The 20,289-nt window shown below is 37.0% G+C and overlaps 3 protein-coding genes and 1 pseudogene across 3 annotated transcripts; 2 read left to right on the top strand and 2 right to left on the bottom strand.

The window, feature by feature from the left end:
- The first annotated feature begins 48 nt into the window (after positions 1 to 48).
- On the top strand, positions 49 to 4,798 carry LOC137709194 (G-type lectin S-receptor-like serine/threonine-protein kinase SD1-1; annotated as a pseudogene).
- Positions 4,799 to 6,468: 1,670 nt separating this feature from the next.
- LOC137709193 (receptor-like serine/threonine-protein kinase SD1-8) lies at positions 6,469 to 9,726 on the top strand. The gene is made up of 8 exons (XM_068448299.1): positions 6,469 to 7,028; positions 7,117 to 7,622; positions 7,731 to 7,847; positions 7,945 to 8,111; positions 8,260 to 8,470; positions 8,587 to 8,824; positions 8,898 to 9,048; positions 9,138 to 9,726. Exons 1-8 carry the CDS (start codon positions 6,469 to 6,471, stop codon positions 9,447 to 9,449), a joined length of 2,262 nt encoding a protein of 753 aa, XP_068304400.1. The 3' UTR covers positions 9,450 to 9,726.
- Positions 9,727 to 10,570: 844 nt separating this feature from the next.
- Positions 10,571 to 11,688, bottom strand: LOC137749369 (uncharacterized). Its single transcript, XM_068489463.1, has 2 exons — positions 11,593 to 11,688; positions 10,571 to 11,485 (listed from the first exon to the last, which is right to left on the bottom strand). The coding sequence occupies exon 2, from the start codon at positions 11,477 to 11,479 to the stop codon at positions 10,718 to 10,720; it is 762 nt and encodes a 253-aa protein (XP_068345564.1). The 5' UTR covers positions 11,480 to 11,485; positions 11,593 to 11,688; the 3' UTR covers positions 10,571 to 10,717.
- A 4,579-nt stretch (positions 11,689 to 16,267) lies between these two features.
- On the bottom strand, positions 16,268 to 19,923 carry LOC137709192 (uncharacterized). The gene is made up of 4 exons (XM_068448298.1): positions 17,657 to 19,923; positions 17,257 to 17,565; positions 17,063 to 17,168; positions 16,268 to 16,960 (listed from the first exon to the last, which is right to left on the bottom strand). Exons 1-4 carry the CDS (start codon positions 19,921 to 19,923, stop codon positions 16,268 to 16,270), a joined length of 3,375 nt encoding a protein of 1,124 aa, XP_068304399.1.
- Between the last annotated feature and the right edge of the window lie 366 nt (positions 19,924 to 20,289).

Genomic DNA, 20,289 nt, shown 5'->3' with positions numbered 1-20,289 from the left:
TGCAAGTGTTTGAAAGGTTTTAGGACCGAATTACATAAACAATGGGCTATGGGGGACTGGCCCGGTGGTTGTGTTCGGGAAAAGGCATTGACATGTGATAGAGGGGAAGGGTTTGAGAAGTTTGAGAAGATGAAACTGCCGGATCATGCTATTATTTTAGAAAATATGAGTACGAGTGAGTGTGAATCTGAATGCCTACGGAACTGCTCTTGCACAGTTTATGCCTATTCAAATGTGATAGAAGGAGGTACTGTAAAATGCTTGACATGGCTTGATGACTTGATGGATATTGTTGAGAATCATGGGCTTGGGCAAACCATAAATATTCGTGTTCACCGCTCTGATCAAGGTATGTCAGTTTAGTTTCTTTTGCTGTTTTCTGTGTCAATTTGTATCCTTAGCAGACAAGAGACAACAAAATTCAGCCAGAAAATGATCATTAGTTGGAGCCTTTTTTGTTACTTGCAGGCGGTAAGGCCCGTAAGGGTCATGTTGGTAAGTTGTCCCTTGTAATCTCAATAGTCTCAACTACAGCAGGATTGCTTACAATAATTTTTGGCTATTTATCGTGGAAGAAAACATTGAGAAATGAAGGTAGTACTACCACACGCCACCGTTGTGCTATTGTTAGCATATTCTAACAGCTATAACAATTAGACTCAAACAGGGAGCGTAGGAAGGAGCGTAAGCGAGGCTACAAGAAATTTTAGCCTTAGAGGTGCGACCTGTTGTGATTGGCTCATATTATGAGTTGACAACAATTTCATCTCAACCATGTGGAGTGCTAGCTACTTTCGGCTAAAGAAAGGGAGAAAGAAAAAGGGGGACATCATTATGATGTCTAGCCCTTGATTTGTGGCTTTTACAAAGGCAAAGAATTGGCCTTGCGTGATGAGCCGAAAGAGAGAAGAGGAGAGAGAGAAGGCGGGGCCTTTTGTTTATATTAAGGCATTTGGTTATGCCTTTGTGCTATTGTTAGCATATTCTAACAGCTATAGCAATTAGACTCAAACAGGGAGCGTAGGAAGGAGCGTAAGCGAGGCTACAAGAAATTTTAGCCTTAGAGGTGCGACCTACCACTCTTTAGGTTAAGGAGTACATAGTAGCTGCTACAAACAACTTCTCTGAAGCTAATAAACTCGGAGAAGGAGGATTTGGTCCTGTTTATAAGGTGACCCTTCCACTGTGTGCACTACATGGTAGCACTTTAATAGTTCTTCATCATTACTTTTGAATATTTCTTATCGATGTCCCAAATTAAGTTTCATTGTTAGAGTTTAGGGGTTCCTTTCTTCTGGAATTTTTCATCCTCTACAGGGTATTTTGATTGAAAATGAAGAAGTAGCCATAAAAAGGTTGTCAAAGAAGTCAGGGCAAGGACATGAGGAGTTCATGAATGAGTTAAAGCTTATAGCGAAGCTCCAACATGCCAATCTTGTTCGGCTTTTGTGTTGCTGTATTGAAGATGAGGAAATGATATTGATCTACGAATACATGCCCAATCGAAGTTTGGACAGATTTTTGTTTGGTATATGCTCATCACTTCTACCATTAATTCTTTCATATTGTTGACTTCCAGAGCATCACATTTTATTACCTTTTTGCAACATTAAAATCATTCTTCTTTACGGTTTGTGTAATCAGATTCATCTGAAAAGACAAAATTGGATCGGGGTCACGTTTTCAAATTATAGAAGGTGTTACTCAAGGAGTACTTTATATTCACAAGTATTCTAGATTGAAAATCATTCACAGGGACCTAAAATGACACGCAATCCTGATGTCCCATGAACATCGGAATGGTTAGCCGACATCCGAAGATAACAAAAGTCATTTATTGAATATAAATGCCGAGAACAAGAAATAAATGACTTTTGTCACCTCGAGTGTCATCTCGATGTCCGTGGTCGGGGCGTGTCAGATTCAACTCTCTTTCTCTCCCTCACCTTCCCTCTGTGCTCTCTCCACCCAGAGCTCACACACACACACACACATTCTTGCACACTCGCACACCAACTCTCTCTCGGATCTCCCTCACCTCTCTTGTCCCTCTCCCGTCTCTACGCGTGACAACCCCAGATACTGGAGACCTCGAGCACTGGTACAATTGCTGGAGGGAACTCCGGCCAGTCTCCATCACCCTCGGTATGGGTAAGTCTCGAAAAACACTCCTAACCCTTTCATTTTGGTTCCCTTATGTCTCTGCTGATCGTTTTTGGGCATTGTGGTAGTCGGGATTTTGAGAAACACCTCGGAGGAGCTAAACCCAGATTCCGGCGTGAATGCCGTGGCTTCCAGGTCACTTTTCGGCCAACTCAGGCCGTTTCACAGCCTCCAATAGGTATAATTCGACTCCCTATTCTTCTGGGTTTCATTTTGGTCATTTGAATTGCGTGAAATGATGATGTTTCGAGCTCCGTAGAAGTTACGGAAGTTCCCGGCCGTGTTCCGGCCTTCTTCTTCTTGAGGTCCGGCGACCCACCTAACTAACGGGCCAAAAACCGGCCCAAGTAACCCAGCCCTTTTAGGCAGCCCAAACCCTAAACCATTTTAGGCCCAAACCCGTGCCCCTTTAACCCCTATAACCCTAGAGCTGGGCCTGTACCCATACCCCATTAGCTCGGCCCAGAGATCCTTTAACCCTTTAAACCCAAAACCTAAACCTAAAACTGTAGGCCCAAACCCATAGGGCCTTAACCGGACCCAAGCCCAACTCGGTGGAATATTTTCTAGAATATTCCCCTGTTGACTTTTTGTTAACTTTTTCGAAATTTACCTGGGACCTTTCTTAGGGTAATTCGACGTTCTGAATCTGTTTTTGATGTATGTTTTCCTAAATTCAATCACTTTAATATAGTTGTATTAATTGGATCCTTTATGTGCTTAGGTGCATATATCGTAATGATTCCGTCTTCGCTAGTTTGCGTGGCTCTTCGGCAGCGACGTATCTGTGAGTAGACCCATTCTAAAATGCATGTTTTGATAGTAGAAATGCATACATGAAAAGCATGATTTACTGAATACGTTTTGTGAACGGTTTATGAGAAATTGATTATCATGCTATATTGAACTTATTTTGGAATACCATATTTTCTATCGAACCGATGTTCTTGTAGGGTATCTGATGGATGACGATATACTATTTAGAACATGTTTTTACACACTTCTTTATAGTATAGATAATGGATGACTTTATAGTATTAAGATGATTTTGAGATATATGTACCTATGTTTGGAAAGATTATGTTCAATGTTTTGTGCGTATTTAGTGGTCACATATTGACCTTCGGGTTGCGTGCTGTAAGAGACTTCGGGCGATGATACTTATGTTGACCTTCGGGTTGAGTGCTGTAGGAGCCTTCAAGCGATTGATACTTATATTGACCTTCGAGTTGGGGTGCTGTAGGAGCCTGCGGGCGATTAATATCTATGAAGGAAGTTTCTAAAGGAAGAGTTCTTTATGCCTTCGGGCAACACTGATACCACTAGTTAGCACACATTACGAGATATACTTTATGAGATGTTTTATGACATGCTAGAGTTTTCGGAAAAACCTACTATATATTATGCTATTAGTTTTCATAAAAATTCTAGGGGTTAGTATGTTGATAACTGTTTCAGTATATACATACATACATATATATATATATATATATATATCAACTTGGTCCACTCATGTTTGTTTTGCACCCCTTCAGGATTTAAATTCGAGGCATACGATCCCGGAGTCAAGGCACTTCTGCATCTACATCTTCGAGTCCTCTAGGTGTAGGATGCATTTTTTTATTTTTTCAATTTTATATTATTTTTTTTAGTGTTCTAGTTAGTTGTACGCTCTGAACACGTTCCTCATTCGTATATTAATTATATTTAAATTTGTAAGTCTTATTTATTCTTGTTCTAATGCATTCAATAAATAGCTTTTGTCACCCTCAGGTATCGGCCAACATGTGCCTATCCTGATGTTCGGGAAATGTCGGGATTGGGGCGTGTCATAAAAGCAAGCAATGTTATGTTGGATGGCAAAATGAAACCCAAAATTTCAGACTTTGGGATGGCAAAAATTTTCAGGATGGATCAAACTGAGGCAACTACAAACATGGTTGTTGTGACATAGTAAGTTACAATGTTTCCTTCATATATAATTGTAAACCTTACGTACTCCTTATTGCTGACTTCCCTACCATTCATGCAGCGGTTACATGTCGCCTAAATATGCCCTCTATGACCATTTTTAAGAAAAAAATGGATGTGTTTAGCTTTGGAGTATTACTCTTAGAGATTGTGAGCAGAAAGCGGAATTCTGCTTTTCATCGTTTTGAAGATCGGCTTACACTTGTTGGATGGGTAAGTACTAGAAATCCTAGTTCGTCTCTCTCTTTTTTTTTAAGCCTTGCAGACTGATGAGTTTATATACATGTTATTTCCCTTAGGCGTGGAAGTTATGGAATGAAGGAAGAGGAATCGAGGTTATTGATGAATTGTTAAGGAAAAAGTGCCAGCTTGATGAAGCATTGAGGTGTATCCATTTTGGGTTTTTGTGTGTTCAAGAAGCTCCGGCTGATTTACCAACAGTGTCTTCAGTAATTTGTACGGTACAGAGCAATGAAGCTACATCACTTCCACCCTCCAAAGAACCTGCTTTCTCAATACATAGGGGTGCCGGTGCTGTTGGTTGTTCTTCTCAAACACCTGCCAGTTTTTTGAACAATGAACTCACTGTTAGTTTGCCAGAAGGTCGATAGAGGTTCATATTTCGTTTTGTGAACGTCAAAATTAAATATGTCAACCTCAAGAATAAGACTATGACATTCAACTCTTCCTTTCCATATCAGAAACTGTAGATCCTTGATTTTGTTATAACGTATATCTATTTAAAACAGAAACAGGAAGATTTTTGGGATGAATCAGAGTATCAAACTGATGCAAATACCGAAAAGATTGTTGGCACACGGTAAGTGTTATACTGCACATGTTTTTGTTATGTACTAAACGTTATGCAACAAAGATTTCGAAGCAGACAAAGGGAGGATTTGATTTTTCTGGCGAAAATGATCCATCATCAAATGGAAACGCTTATACCGTTGCTTACAAGTTTAACGATGATGAGGAGTATGTTTCTTATGGTGTCTCAGGTAGTTCAATAAAATTGAGGCTTAAGGTGAATCCAACTGGGCGGATTGATCTACTTAAGTGGACAGATCACATAGTACACGGTTTTCAGGGTGGAGCATGCCTCTTAGTCGATGTGATTTTTATGCTCCTTGTGGTCCAAACGGTGCCTGCAGTACAGGAAAAATGAACCTCTCGCATCACCATGCAAGTGTTTGATAGGTTTTAGGCCAAAATTTCAAGAACAATGGAATATGGGGGATTGGTCCGGTGGTTGTGTTCCAGAAAAGGTACTGGTGTGCGAACGGAGAAGTGTTCTCGAAGTTGGAGGATGTGAAACTACCAGATCATGCTATTATGCTAGAAAATAAAGTTACGAGCTAGTGTAAATCTGAATGCCTCCATAACCGCTCTTGCACAGCTTATGCATATGTAAATGCGAGAACGAAACAGATATGGTACGGTGACTTGATGGATCTTGTAGACAATCAAATTGTCGGGCAACGAGATATTTATATTCGTGTTCATGGCTCCCAACTAAGTTTGATCAGGAGGTAAACACACAAATTCCTAATCAACCAAGTTACCAAGGTCCTAATTCCTAATCACAAAAAAATCACACTGATCAAATTAAAACTCCGAATTAAAACATACCCAATTATAAAACTATCGTTAAAAATGAATATTTCATCATTTTGGTATAGCAGCATAAAGCCTCATTAAAAGGATAAAAAGAAAAAAATGCAGAGAGAGAATACAGCAGCATAATCAATCAAGTTGATGCATATTTCAATCGAGCCTGCAATTAGGTTTCTTCAGAAGCAAAAATGGCAGAACGGAACCCAGAATCAGAGAGAGAGAGAGAGTGGAGTGAGTTGGTCTGAGCTAAAATAAAGAAAATGAGCTTTAGAAGGTAGGAAAGGATGTTGTTTAACAAACTAAACAGTCAAGAAACCATTTTTAAATTTGAGTCAGAGGATACGCCAAGGCTGGACTTTTCCGCCGGGCAAAACAATAAACTGCTGATGAATTAAACAATCAGCAGGTCACCCCCTGCTATCTGTCGGTGATTCGGTGCCCAAACCCCATCCCCATCCGCCAAAAACAATTGTAGCCAACCAAAATAAACCCCACCCGGAGCCCAAACCCACAAAGACCATTCTTTGAAGCAATGGCATGGCCGTAAATAAAACGAAATTCGGATCCAAACACTATTCATTTGAACAGTGCAATTTGAGACTAAAGTAATGACGCTCATTCGCAATAGGGTGTGTACTTTCACTAGTTGTGGTGACAAATTATTGCTGATCACTTCTTCTTCTTCTTCTTCTTCCTCCTCTGTCTCTCTGTAGCTGAATGGGGTGGATCCTTTGTGTTTTTATGTTTCTCCCATCTGTTTGTACAAGCCTAGACACCTTGGTACCAGAAGAATCTCTCAGCGCAGACCAGACCTTGATTTCTTCCGGTGGAACATTTGCATTAGGCTTCTTCAGTCCTGAAAATTCTAAGAAATTCTTCCTTGGAATATGGTACAACACAATCCCAAAGAAACCGAAAGTATGGGTTGCCAACAGAGGATCCCCACTTGATTCTCCGGGTGTTTTGATGCTTGGCGCTGATGGAAATCTTGTGGTGTTAGATGGGATGACTAGAAAACAAGTCTGGTCGTCTAATGCATCGATACCAGCTTCTGCAATGAATGCCACAACTGCTGTATTGATGGATAGTGGAAACCTTCGACTAATATTTGTACAAGACGTTTTGTGGCAGAGCTTCCATCATCCCTCTGACACATTGTTGCCCAGTATGAAGCTTAGCCTGAAGCTAATTATTTGGAAGGGAAATGCTACATATTGGAGAAGTGCTGTTCAGTTTGGCAAGGAGGTTAAAAGATACTTTAGAAATCAAAGTGGAGGGTTCCTTTCTTACAATTTCGATGCTAATGAGATTGATCTTACTTTTGGTGTGTCAAATAGCTCTCTAAAAACCGAGGGTCGTTTTAAGCCCAACAGGTGAGTTAAATCTGCAGCTGTGGACTGAATTTGATACAATTAAGACATGGTCTAAAGCATGGGAAGAACCTATTAATAAATGTGATTTTTATGCTGCATGCGGTCCATATGGAGCCTGTGATAAAAACAGTGATCCCCTCTCGTCACAATGCAAGTGTTTGAAAGGTTTTAGGACCGAATTACATAAACAATCGGCTCAGGGGGACTGGCCCGGTGGTTGTGTTCGGGAAAAGGCATTGACATGTGATAAAGGGGAAGGGTTTGAAAAGTTCGAGAAAATGAAACTGCCGGATCATGCTATTATTTTAGGAAATATGAGTACAAGTGAGTGTGAATCTGAATGCTTACGGAACTGCTCTTGCACAGCTTATGCTTATTCAAATGTGATAGAAGGAGGTACTGTAAAATGCTTGACATGGCTTGATGACTTGACGGATCTCGTCGAGAATCATTGGCTTGGGCAAACCATGTATATTCGTGTTCACCGCTCTGATCAAGGTATGTTAGTTTTGTTTCTTTCGCTGCTTTCTGTGTCAATTTATATTCTTAGCAGACAAGAGACAACAAAATTTAGCCAGAAAATGAAGCCTTTTTTGTTGGTTGCAGGCGGTAAGGGTCATGTTGATAAGCTGTCCCTTGTAATCCCAATAGTCTCAACAACAGCAGGATTGCTTACAATAATTTTTGGCTATTTATTGTGGACGAAAATATTGAGAAATGAAGGTAGTACTACCACACGCCACCATCTTTCTCTCTCTCTCTCTCTCTCTCTCCAATTTACACACAAATGAATGGTGCTATAACAATTAGACTCAAACAGGGAGCGTAGGAAGGAGCATAAGCGAGTCTATAAGAAATTTTAGCCTTAGAGGCGGAAAGAATGACCCCGAACTACCACTCTTCAGTTTAAGGAGTATAGCAGCTGCTACAAATAACTTCTCTGAAGCTAATAAACTCGGAGAGGGAGGATTTGGTCCTGTTTATAAGGTGACCCTTCCACTGTGTGCACTACATGCTAGCACAGTAATAGTTCTTCATCATTTCTTTTGAATATTTCTTATCGATGTCCCAAATTAAGTTTCATCGTTAAGGAGTTTAGCGGTTCCTTTATTCTGGAATTTTCCATCCTCTGCAGGGGATTTTGATTGCAAATGAAGAAGTAGCCATAAAAAGGTTGTCAAAGAAGTCAGGGCAAGGGCATCAGGAGTTCATGAATGAGTTAAAGCTTATAGCCAAACTCCAACATACCAATCTTGTTAGGCTGTTGGGTTGCTGTATTGAAGACGAGGAAATGATGTTGATCTACGAATACATGCCCAATCGAAGTTTGGACAAATTTTTGTTTGGTATATGCTCTCCACTTCTACCATTAATTCTTTCATATTGTCGACTTCCTGAGCATCACATTTTATTGCCTCTTTGCAACATTAAAATCATTCTTCTTTACGGTTTGTGCAATTAGATTCATCTGAAAAGACAAAACTGGATTGGCGTACACGCTTTCGAATTTTAGAAGGTGTTGCTCAAGGAGTACTTTATATCCACAAGTATTCTAGATTGAAAATCATTCACAGGGACCTAAAAGCAAGCAACGTTCTGTTGGATGGAACAATGAAACCCAAAATTTCAGACTTTGGGATGGCAAAAATTTTCGGGATGGATCAAACTGAGGCAAATACAAACAGGGTTGTTGGGACATTGTAAGTTACAATGTTTCCTTCATATGTAAATCTTATGCAGTCTTTAATGTTGACTTCTCTACCATTCATGCAGTGGTTACATGTCGCCTGAGTATGCCCTCTATGGCCGTTTTTCAGAAAAATTAGATGTGTTTAGCTTTGGAGTGTTACTCTTAGAGATTGTGAGCGGAAAGCGGAATTCTGCTTTTCATGGTTCTGAAGATCCGCTTACACTTGCTGGATGGGTAAGTACTAGAAATCCTAGTTTATATCCCTTCTTTTTTTAAGCCTTGCAAGAATGATGCGTTTATATACATGCATGTTATTTTCCTAGGCATGGAAGTTATGGCAAGAAGGAAGAGGAATCGAGGTTATTGATGAATCGTTAAGGGAAACGTGCCAACTTGATGAAGCTTTGAGGTGTATCCATGTAGGGTTATTGTGTGTTCAAGAAGCTCCAGCTGATCGACCAACAATGTCTTCAGTAATTTGTATGATACAAAGCAATGAAGCTACATCACTTCCACCCTTCAAAGAACCTGCTTTCTTAATACATAAGAGTGCCTGTGCTGTTGGTTCTTCTCGTCAAACACCTGCTAGTTTTTCAAACAATGAACTCACCGTTAGTTTGCCAGAAGGTCGATAGGGTTCAGTCATGTTTCGTTTTGTGAATGTAAAAATTATATATATATATATATGTGTGTGTGTGTGTGTGTGTGTGTGTGTGAACCTTAAGAAAAACCTCGACATTCAACTCTTCTTTTCCATGTCGGAAGATCCTTGATTTTGCTATAATGTATCTGTTTTATACAAAGACGGAAGATCTTTGAAGATTCCGTGACGCTTGCTGGTCGGGTAAGTATTAGAAATCATAGTTTATATATTCCACATTTTTAAGCCTTGCAAGTTGCAAGCTACAAATTTCAGAGGTTGATGGTTTATATACATGTAATATTTTAGCATGGGAACTCACACTACTACAATATATGCTATCACCGGCGGAGGACAAACCGACGAGAAATCAACTTTCTGTCGAAAATTTGGCACAAATCCGACATTACATAATGTAATGTCGCTTTTCAATAGCGACACTATTGCTAGGGTCGCAAAAGGGCTTCAGCGTCGCTTTTTGAGCTTAATCCGCCACTACACAGTGTCGCTTTAAAGCGACACTAACCCTAACGTCGGTTTAAAGCGACGCATACTTACACGTGGATCAGCTATTTAATAATAAAGTATGCAGTATACTGTCGCTTTAAAGCGACATTATATTAAAATGAAATAAATAAAATATTCCTTAAACCGACGTTAGATAACAATGAAATAAATAAAATATAAAAACTAGCGACGCATACTTACACGTGCATCAGCTATTTAATAATAAAGTATGCAGTATACTGTCGCTTTAAAGCGACATTATATTAAAATGAAATAAATAAAATATTCCTTAAACCGACGTTAGATAACAATTAAATAAATAAAATATAAAAACTAGTAACGGTCTTAACCGACACTATATTTGTTAATAATAATAAAAGTGGATGAACAACTGCATGCAATTTCAATTAATTCCAACCAAAAAAAATTATAAATTTTAAGATCAAAATAAACATTAATGAAAATAAATAACAAAAACAATAGTGCCAAACTGTACATTTCACATAAAATCCAAAAAGTCGTCCGTCGTAACAAACATTAAATCCGACATTACAAACATAACATAAAAAAACAAAAATGAAAATAAATAACTAAAACAATAGTGCCAAACTGTACATTTCACATTTCACATAAAATCCAAAAAGTCGTCCGTCGTAACAAACATTAAATCCGACATTACAAACATAACATAAAAAAACAAAAAGATAGACCAATTATACTGTCGTATTTAACCGACAAGAAAAAGAACCAATTAAACTACCCAACCGAATCTGCGCCTGAACGTCGTCCAGATCCTTCTGCTTGAGAATCTTCTCCTTGAGATACTCCTCCTTGAGATCCTCCTTCTTGAGATCCTCCATCTGATCCAAAAATCCTCGACAAGTCCACATCAAATCCAACACCTGCAAGCATTCCAGAAAACCCCCCAACTGGAACTTCAGGAAAAGATCCACTAGGAGCAGCCATCTCAGGTCGATATACTGGCACTTGATAAGGCGGCTGCTGCATGTATGGCATGGGCGGCTGCTGCATGTATGGCATGGGCTGCGCAGGCATCGGATACACAGGATATAGAGGTTGCTGATTATTGCCAGCATACGGATATGCAGGGGAAGGCTGACTTTGGCCCGACTGTTGAGGAGGTTGACTGTGGCCTGATTGTTGGGTTCCCGGGCTATATGGTGGTTGTGGCTGAAATCTTTGAAAAAACCATGCAAACAACTGATTTTGCTTGTTCTCCAGGTCCGAAATCCGTTTATTATTATTTTCGTCTCTCATTTTCAACTCATTATTTTGAGTCATTAGCAACGCCATTGAACTCTTAGATGATCTCCTAGAGGAAATTGATGTAGAAGATGCAGAAGATGCATAAGACACCATATCAGGAGTCACACCATGACCGTATCCTCTGACTCTATTATACCTCTCAGGACCCATAGTATCAACATAAACTTGGGTCCTAAGATCTTCATTATCGTCTTGGCCCGACTCAATCAATGTTTGCAGGTTGCTCTCCATTGTTGACTTGCATTACAATTTTTAAAAACAAAAATTCAATCGTAAAACAGAAAAATAAGCTATAGATAATAAATACTAATAAAATCAAATACTAACACGAAAAAATCAATTACCCCTGTACGCTCCGATGTTTCATCAATCCATGATTTATCTTTTCGTGTATGACATTCACGAAAAAAGGTTACAGGATCTGCTTCTTTCCCATGCTTCTTCCGCTTTATCAAAAATAAAATTTCATACAAACAAATTAAGCAAACCTCATACTAAAAATAAATATAATTATTTAAAATTAATCATCTCTTGAAAATGTACAATCCATACATATTCTTCCCGCACTCTTGCAAAGGATTTTGTACCAGTAGTATGGTTCATTGATTTCAATCCCCGATTAATCTTATTTTTTTCAGCAACCTCCTGAAAAAAAACGAACGAAAAAAGAAAAGATTATATTAGGCAACTTTAAAGTTATAACGAAATAAATCGTGTAGGGTTTACCTTTGTTTTGTCTCTATTCCAATATGCCAACAAATCATTCCACTGGGTAGGAATCACATCAGGAGGAGGCTCGCTGCGAACCTGTTCTGCTCTTTTAGTATAATACTTTTTTTTTAACTTATTTCTAAACTCTTTGTGCGCATGCTCCGCAATCTTAAGCGTCATATGACGGATCAAAGGCATTTTTACTATATCTGCATCTTCAAAAAAGATACTTCCCTACATACATAAAAACAAAAAACAAAAAAAATCACGCTAGTCAAATATTATTACAATCATTGACCTATTCTTCTATTTTCAACTAAAAATAAAAAGATCTATATATACCTTTATTCTATTCCAAAAAGCTTCCTTATCTTCTTCCGTAACCTTACGCCAATCTTTCTCCAACGGAAGATTTCTATAGTCCCTAACCTCCGCTGCTACATGTTTTGAAAAAGCACTAGCGTTATCACTAATGCATTTTCCGGACGAATCAAACGAACAAAGCTGTTTCGTCCATTTAGGAATTGAGGGTCCACGCCTCCGTTGAGATGTACCTTGTTAATACAAACACACAATTAAAAAGTAGGAAACAAATGTATATTTTCAGATTAGCAATAATAATCGTTCAAACACAACAAAAAAAAAAAAAAAACTGACACTCATAACAATTCAAAAAAGAACCAGCATCACCCTCGTCCTCTTCCAAATGAAGTTCCTCAGAACGTTGATCTTCACGGGAATTATCCATTGCAAAACTTAATGGAAGGAGAAGGAAGTGGGGGAAAGAGGAAGCTAGAAATGGGGGAAAGAGGAAGCCAGAAATGGGTGATAGAGAGGAGAGACAGAAGTGGAACACGGAAGTGAAGGGAGACAGAAATTAAATATGGATAACAACTTAGCGTCGAAATATGAATACATTACGTCGCTTAAAACCGACACAATCACTGACTAAACCTCCCCACACGTAACCTGACATAAAGCCTGCTATACTTGTCAGTGCAAGCCTATTGCGTCGCTTTAAACCGACGTTATCTTGCATAGCGTCGAAATAAGGGCCTACTGCGTCGTTTAAAACCGACGTTAGCTTGCATAGCGTCGAAATAAGCACAGGTTTGTGTCGCTTAAAACCGCCACTATATCTGATTCGACCTATATTATAGCCTGACATAGTTTTGACTGAAAGTCTGACATGTTTCAGTCATAAATGCCTTTGCGTCGAAATAAGGTCACATTGCGTCGGTTTTAACCTACGTTAGCCTGACAGGTTTTTAATAAGAGAAAGTTTGTGTCGAAATATGAAAACATTTGCTTCGAAATAAGAATCGTCTGACATTCAATTAGTCTCGAAAATGTATAATTTTGCCTCGATTAAAACCAGTCCAAGTTGACATGCCAATCAATTCAACCCATTCCAAGCAAAAAATACCGGGAAACCTCCCGCCGAACATAAAAATAAAATTTGTACTTCCCAAAAAAAAAGGAACAAATAAATAAATTTATTAAGTTATGTTATGTCATATAATATTTTAATAAATAATTAGACATGCCAATCAATTTACCCAAAATTTAAAAATAATTAGTTATGTTATGTCATATAATATTTTAATAAATAAATTTATTAAGTTGAATCAATTTTTTTTGCACTGTAATTGTTATTTTAATTTGTTGTTATTTTGATAATTTTTTGTTGTTATTTACTAGAATGGATTAGATGAACATAATTTGAGTTGTTATGAGAAAATGGAATGAATAATATTTATAAGCATTTATGTTAAATTAACAATATTAAATATAACCTAAACTTATAATATTTAGGAATATAAGAATATATTATGTTAAATTAATTTTTTTTGCACTCTAATTGTTATTTTAATTTGTTGTTATTTTGATACATTTGATAACATTTGGTTGTTATTTACTAGAATGGATTAAACACCATTGAACCCAAATCAAAGTTGGAAGTGTGGTGATATGTAGAGTTGCTCCACATCGGAAAGTTAATTACCCTAGAAAGCTTAGAAGAGTTGAGTCACTCTTTGTATTTTAAATTGAAGATCGAATTCATTCATTGTATTCATATAGGGTCAAGGAGTGTAGTTATAAAAAATCATCTAAATCGGAGTTAAAATAACCGTTAAATCGTGATTTTTCGTTTATAACCGTCGAAAAGCTTTGTCCCGTTACTTGATCTCTGAATGTTTTTTTTTTGTGATTTTTTGCTGATGTGATCTCCAAGCATATACAAACAATTTTGACGGTTTGGATCGTTGAAATTAGTTTTGGAGAATTCGTAAAACGATAGATTGGCTAACACTTAGAGTTTATTTATACTTTCATTAAGTATAACGTAAGATTTTGTGGTATCCACTTGTGTAAATATTTTAAATTGAAGATCGAATTCATTCATTGTATTCATATAGGGTCAAGGAGTGTAGTTATAAAAAATCATCTAAATCGGAGTTAAAATAACCGTTAAATCGTGATTTTTCGTTTATAACCGTCGAAAAGCTTTGTCCCGTTACTTGATCTCTGAATGTTTTTTTTTTGTGATTTTTTGCTGATGTGATCTCCAAGCATATACAAACAATTTTGACGGTTTGGATCGTTGAAATTAGTTTTGGAGAATTCGTAAAACGATAGATTGGCTAACACTTAGAGTTTATTTATACTTTCATTAAGTATAACGTAAGATTTTGTGGTATCCACTTGTGTAAATATTTTAAATTGAAGATCGAATTCATTCATTGTATTCATATAGGGTCAAGGAGTGTAGTTATAAAAAATCATCTAAATCGGAGTTAAAATAACCGTTAAATCGTGATTTTTCGTTTATAACCGTCGAAAAGCTTTGTCCCGTTACTTGATCTCTGAATGTTTTTTTTTTGTGATTTTTTGCTGATGTGATCTCCAAGCATATACAAACAATTTTGACGGTTTGGATCGTTGAAATTAGTTTTGGAGAATTCGTAAAACGATAGATTGGCTAACACTTAGAGTTTATTTATACTTTCATTAAGTATAACGTAAGATTTTGTGGTATCCACTTGTGTAAATATTTTAAATTGAAGATCGAATTCATTCATTGTATTCATATAGGGTCAAGGAGTGTAGTTATAAAAAATCATCTAAATCGGAGTTAAAATAACCGTTAAATCGTGATTTTTCGTTTATAACCGTCGAAAAGCTTTGTCCCGTTACTTGATCTCTGAATGTTTTTTTTTTGTGATTTTTTGCTGATGTGATCTCCAAGCATATACAAACAATTTTGACGGTTTGGATCGTTGAAATTAGTTTTGGAGAATTCGTAAAACGATAGATTGGCTAACACTTAGAGTTTATTTATACTTTCATTAAGTATAACGTAAGATTTTGTGGTATCCACTTGTGTAAATATTTTAAATTGAAGATCGAATTCATTCATTGTATTCATATAGGGTCAAGGAGTGTAGTTATAAAAAATCATCTAAATCGGAGTTAAAATAACCGTTAAATCGTGATTTTTCGTTTATAACCGTCGAAAAGCTTTGTCCCGTTACTTGATCTCTGAATGTTTTTTTTTTGTGATTTTTTGCTGATGTGATCTCCAAGCATATACAAACAATTTTGACGGTTTGGATCGTTGAAATTAGTTTTGGAGAATTCGTAAAACGATAGATTGGCTAACACTTAGAGTTTATAATTATTATAATTAGTATAAAACTACAAATAATAAAAAATAATTATATATAATTATTATTATTAGGGTGTAAAACATTCATTGCATTCGTATAGGGGTGTAAAACAGTTAAATTAATATATAATTATTATTGTTTTTAGGGGTGTAAAACAATTAAATTAATATATAATTATTAATATTTAGGCTATAAAACTGCAAATAATAAAAAATAATTATATATAATTATTATTATTAGGGGTAATGCATATGATTGACAACAAGTATCTTGCGTCGAAATAGTCTCATATTGCGTCGAAATAGGCTAGGGTTGCGTCGGTTAAAACCGACGCCAAGTCTGACACACATGTCCTAAGCTTAACATTGCGTCGAAATAGGCTACGGTTGCGTCGGTTAAAACCGACGCCAAGTCTGACACACATGTCCTAAGCTTAACATTGCGTCGAAATAGGCTGGGGTTGCGTCGGTTAAAACCGACGCCAATTCTGACATACCTGAAAAATGCCGTCGGTTAAAAGCGACAGAATGTCAAGGAAAAAAAAAAAAAAAAAAAACAGAAATATAATTTTATAATACAATATCATAGCATACAAAATAAAACAAAGTCTAATTAATACAAAAAATAATTAATATATTTATTCCCTGTCATCATCTGTTAGCTCTTCGTCGGTATTGGCATGATTAACGAACCCGGTAGGCAACGCTAATGATTCAAGAAAGGGAGTCTCTTCCACGCCAACCCTTGTATGAAAATTTTCATTATCAAGAATTCGATCATCCAAGTTCGGCGTGTCATAATCATCAATAGCATCACTATCCTCTAATACGTCAAATAAATCTCTTGGCTGAGTTCGAACAACTACGTGCCAATCTTTTTCAATCGTGTCCTCCACGTAAAATGCCTGTAATGCTTGTGATGCTAGTATGAAAGGATCCTCTTTAAATCCCAATTGATTGAAATTCACCATAGTAAATCCATATTGATCAGTCTTCATTCCTCGTGGACTTTCACTATTAACCCATTCGCACTTAAATAACATCACAGCTCGACCCCTATCTCCTGCTTCAGTAGGACCACAATATTTGACCTCAAACATATCTACAACTCTGCCATAACAATTTACTTGCCCAATTGCTCCAGGAACATTTGCAGGTACAAAGACACCACAGTTTTGATTCTTATGCTTATCATCCACAGATTTTATACGAAATCTAAATCCATGAACAATGTGACTTTTGTATCTGCTCACAACCCTACTAGGATAATTAGCTAGCCAATGCAAGTCTTGAGATATCAATGTGTCATTAGCATCATATCTTGAATTCATCTGTAATAAGTATGAAGATAAATATTGACAAAATAACTATAAACATGTTATAATTAAAATGCAAAACAATAAATAAATAATATGATTATTATATCAACTCACATGTTGCTTGAACCATTCTGGAAATTCTTTCTTGCTTAGCTCTTTAATTTGTCGCATAGTTAACCTTTCTCGACGATATTTAGTTTTCAAGAATTCTTCATGTTGCCTACACAATTATGTCCAATTTAGATAATTATTTTTTCAAAGTTAAGAAAACCAATAAAACATTTCGACGTATGATTAAACATTCTTACCTTCTAAATGGGCTAACTTCATCACAATTATTTAGAATGTATCTATGGCACTGATCAAGAACATTTAGATTGAGCTCCACATTTTCTCCTGAACCCATATAACATCCTTTCGAGTCAAAAATTGATAACCCACCAGATACTCCACGTCCAATCCCATCTTCATTTCGGCCTCTACGGGTACGACGAGACTCAACGTCTCTAAGATACATGGAACAAAATGACAAGCACTCATCCACCAAATATGCTTCAGCAATAGAACCTTCAGGACGACCCTTATTACGAACATAGCGCTTCAGTGTTTGCAAATACCTACAATTATAAAACGAAATACAAATTATTATAATTATTAATTAAAGTTATGACTACAATTGTAAAAAAATTATAAAAATTTATTCATTACCGTTCAATTGGATACATCCATCTATATTGAACAGGGCCTGCAAGCGCTGCTTCATCTGCCAAGTGAACTGGGAGGTGCACCATTATATCAAAAAATGCAGGAGGGAATATTTTCTCAAGTTGACATAATGTCAAGGCAATTCTTGAATTCAGTTGCTTAAATCCTTCCTCAGACTCCTTCTTACTACATAACTGTCTGAAAATTGCACTCAACTCTAATAAAACCATAGTAACAGCTTTAGGCAAAACCGGGCGTATTGCAAGCGGGAGTAACTGCTGCATTAAAACATGGCAATCATGACTTTTCAACCCATGTATTTTTCGTTCATTCACGTGCACACATCGTGACAGATTTGATGAATATCCATCTGGGACCCGAATAGTAGACAATACTTTACAAAACGCAGTTTTTTCTTCTCTTTTCAATGTGAACAATGCTGGAGGTCGAAATGTTCTATTTCCTTCTCTACGTGGGTGTTGACTATGTCTTATGTTCAAGAATTCAAGATCTGCACGTGCCGCCAATCCATCTTTAGACTTTTCTATATCTAGCAATGTTCCTACCACACTGTCACATATATTCTTCTCGATATGCATAACATCAAGATTGTGTCTAATCAAGAGATGCCTCCAATAAGGTAGTTCATAAAAAATCGATTTCTTCTTCCACTGACTGTTACTACTTGTACTGCTCAAAGCTCTTCTTCTGCGTTGCCCAACTGAAGCATCCTTGTTTGGTTTTCCAAAAGTAAATCTCAATGTAGAAAGTTCTTCGAGACATTGTAAACCAGTCCACTGCCTTGGTGCAGTACGATGCTCTCGACGACCATTAAAAGTGATGGTTTGCCTTCGAAACCTATGATTATCTTCAAGAAATCGTCGATGCCCCATATAACAAATCTTGCGACTCGCTGGCAAGTAAATAGATTCTTTATCATGCATGCAATGTGGACAAGCTTTATAACCATGTGTACTCCATCCTGACAACATTCCATAAGCCGGAAAATCACTTATGGTCCATAACACGGCAGCCTTCATCGTAAAACTTTGGTTGGAAAACGCATCATAAGTGGGAATGCCCACCTCCCACAACTCATTCAGCTCGTCAATCAATGGACGCATGTATACATCAATCTCTTTACCAGGACTGCGCGGTCCTGGTATTAACAAAGACAATAACAAATTTGGTTGCTTCATGCACATCCAAGGTGGCAAATTATAAACAGAAAGCACCACAGGCCATGTGCTATGATCATTCCTCATTTTCCCAAAAGGATTAAATCCATCACTGGCTAACCCTAATCGGACATTTCGAATTTCTGACGCAAAATCCGGATATAAATTATCCAAATGCTTCCATGCGGGAGAATCTGAAGGATGTCTCATAAACTCATCCTTAGGACATTCAGTTGCATGCCATCTCATATGTTCAGCCATATGCTTCGACATAAAAAAGCGTTGCAATCGTGGTTTTAAAGGAAAATACCACATAACCTTAGCTGCGACCTTTTTCCTCGAGCTATCCTCTGCATTGGTAATTTTATATCTTGATTTACCACAAACTGAGCACACGGTCAAATCTGAAGTATCTTTCCAATAGATCATGCAATCATTGGGACATGCATCAATTTTCACATACGACAGCCCCAAGTCATTTATAAGTTTTTTTGCTTTATAACAGGATTCAGGCAAACAATCCCCTTCAGGCAACATTCTTTTAATTAACTCCAGTAAAGTGGTGAAGATCTCGTCAGGCATTCCCGCTAAACACTTGATCTGATACAATCTTACAACTGCTTCCAATTTCTTAAACTCCTTACAACCTGGCCACAAATCTTGATCTGCCTCTTCAAGCAACTTAAAAAAAGTCTGCACCTCTTCTGGACGCCCTTCCCCAATAGGGGGTTCAGTAGATGGCCCAACACCTTCTTCTGTTAATGGTTGGACAAATACATCATTAAGAAAATCATGCATGCCAATCACCTCATCTCCTGTTTCTTCTTCTCCAATTCCCACATTTTGCTCTCCAATGTTTTGCTCGCCATGATGTCGCCAACAAGCGTTTTTATAATCTTTATCCATATCATACAATATGAGATGTTCAACAATGGTGTTCCTAACAAAAGAATATCGATTACAACATCTTTTGCAAGGACATCTAAACTTATCAGGACCAACACCATTTGCAACTGCTTGATCCAAAAACAAATTAATTCCAGTTGTATACGCTTCAAAATTTCGGGGTATTGTCAACCAACTCTTGTCCATATTTTACCACTTTACGAAGGTAAAATATTATGTTGACACTAAGATGCCTACAATCTTTCAATCCCTATCATGTAGGCATAACTATCAAAATTTTCAATTTCTATCTTTCACCCCTCGAACTCTATCACGATTGCAATCTTTTAATTTTCAACACCTATTATAGTAAAAGCAAATTAAAATAACAACAAAAAGTTGTCAAAATTATGCTCATCTAATCCATTCTAATAAATAACAACCAAAAGTATCAAACTTATCAAAATAACAACAAATTCAAATAACAATTAGAGTGCAAAAAAAATTAATTAATATATTCTTATATTCCTAAATATTATAAGTTTAGGTTATATTCTTATATGAAAGGTTATA

Source organism: Pyrus communis, chromosome 11, assembly GCF_963583255.1.
Source record: "Pyrus communis chromosome 11, drPyrComm1.1, whole genome shotgun sequence".
In the NCBI taxonomy this organism is placed as follows: Eukaryota; Viridiplantae; Streptophyta; class Magnoliopsida; order Rosales; family Rosaceae; genus Pyrus; species Pyrus communis.
This window is presented reverse-complemented; position numbering and strand designations above follow the sequence as displayed.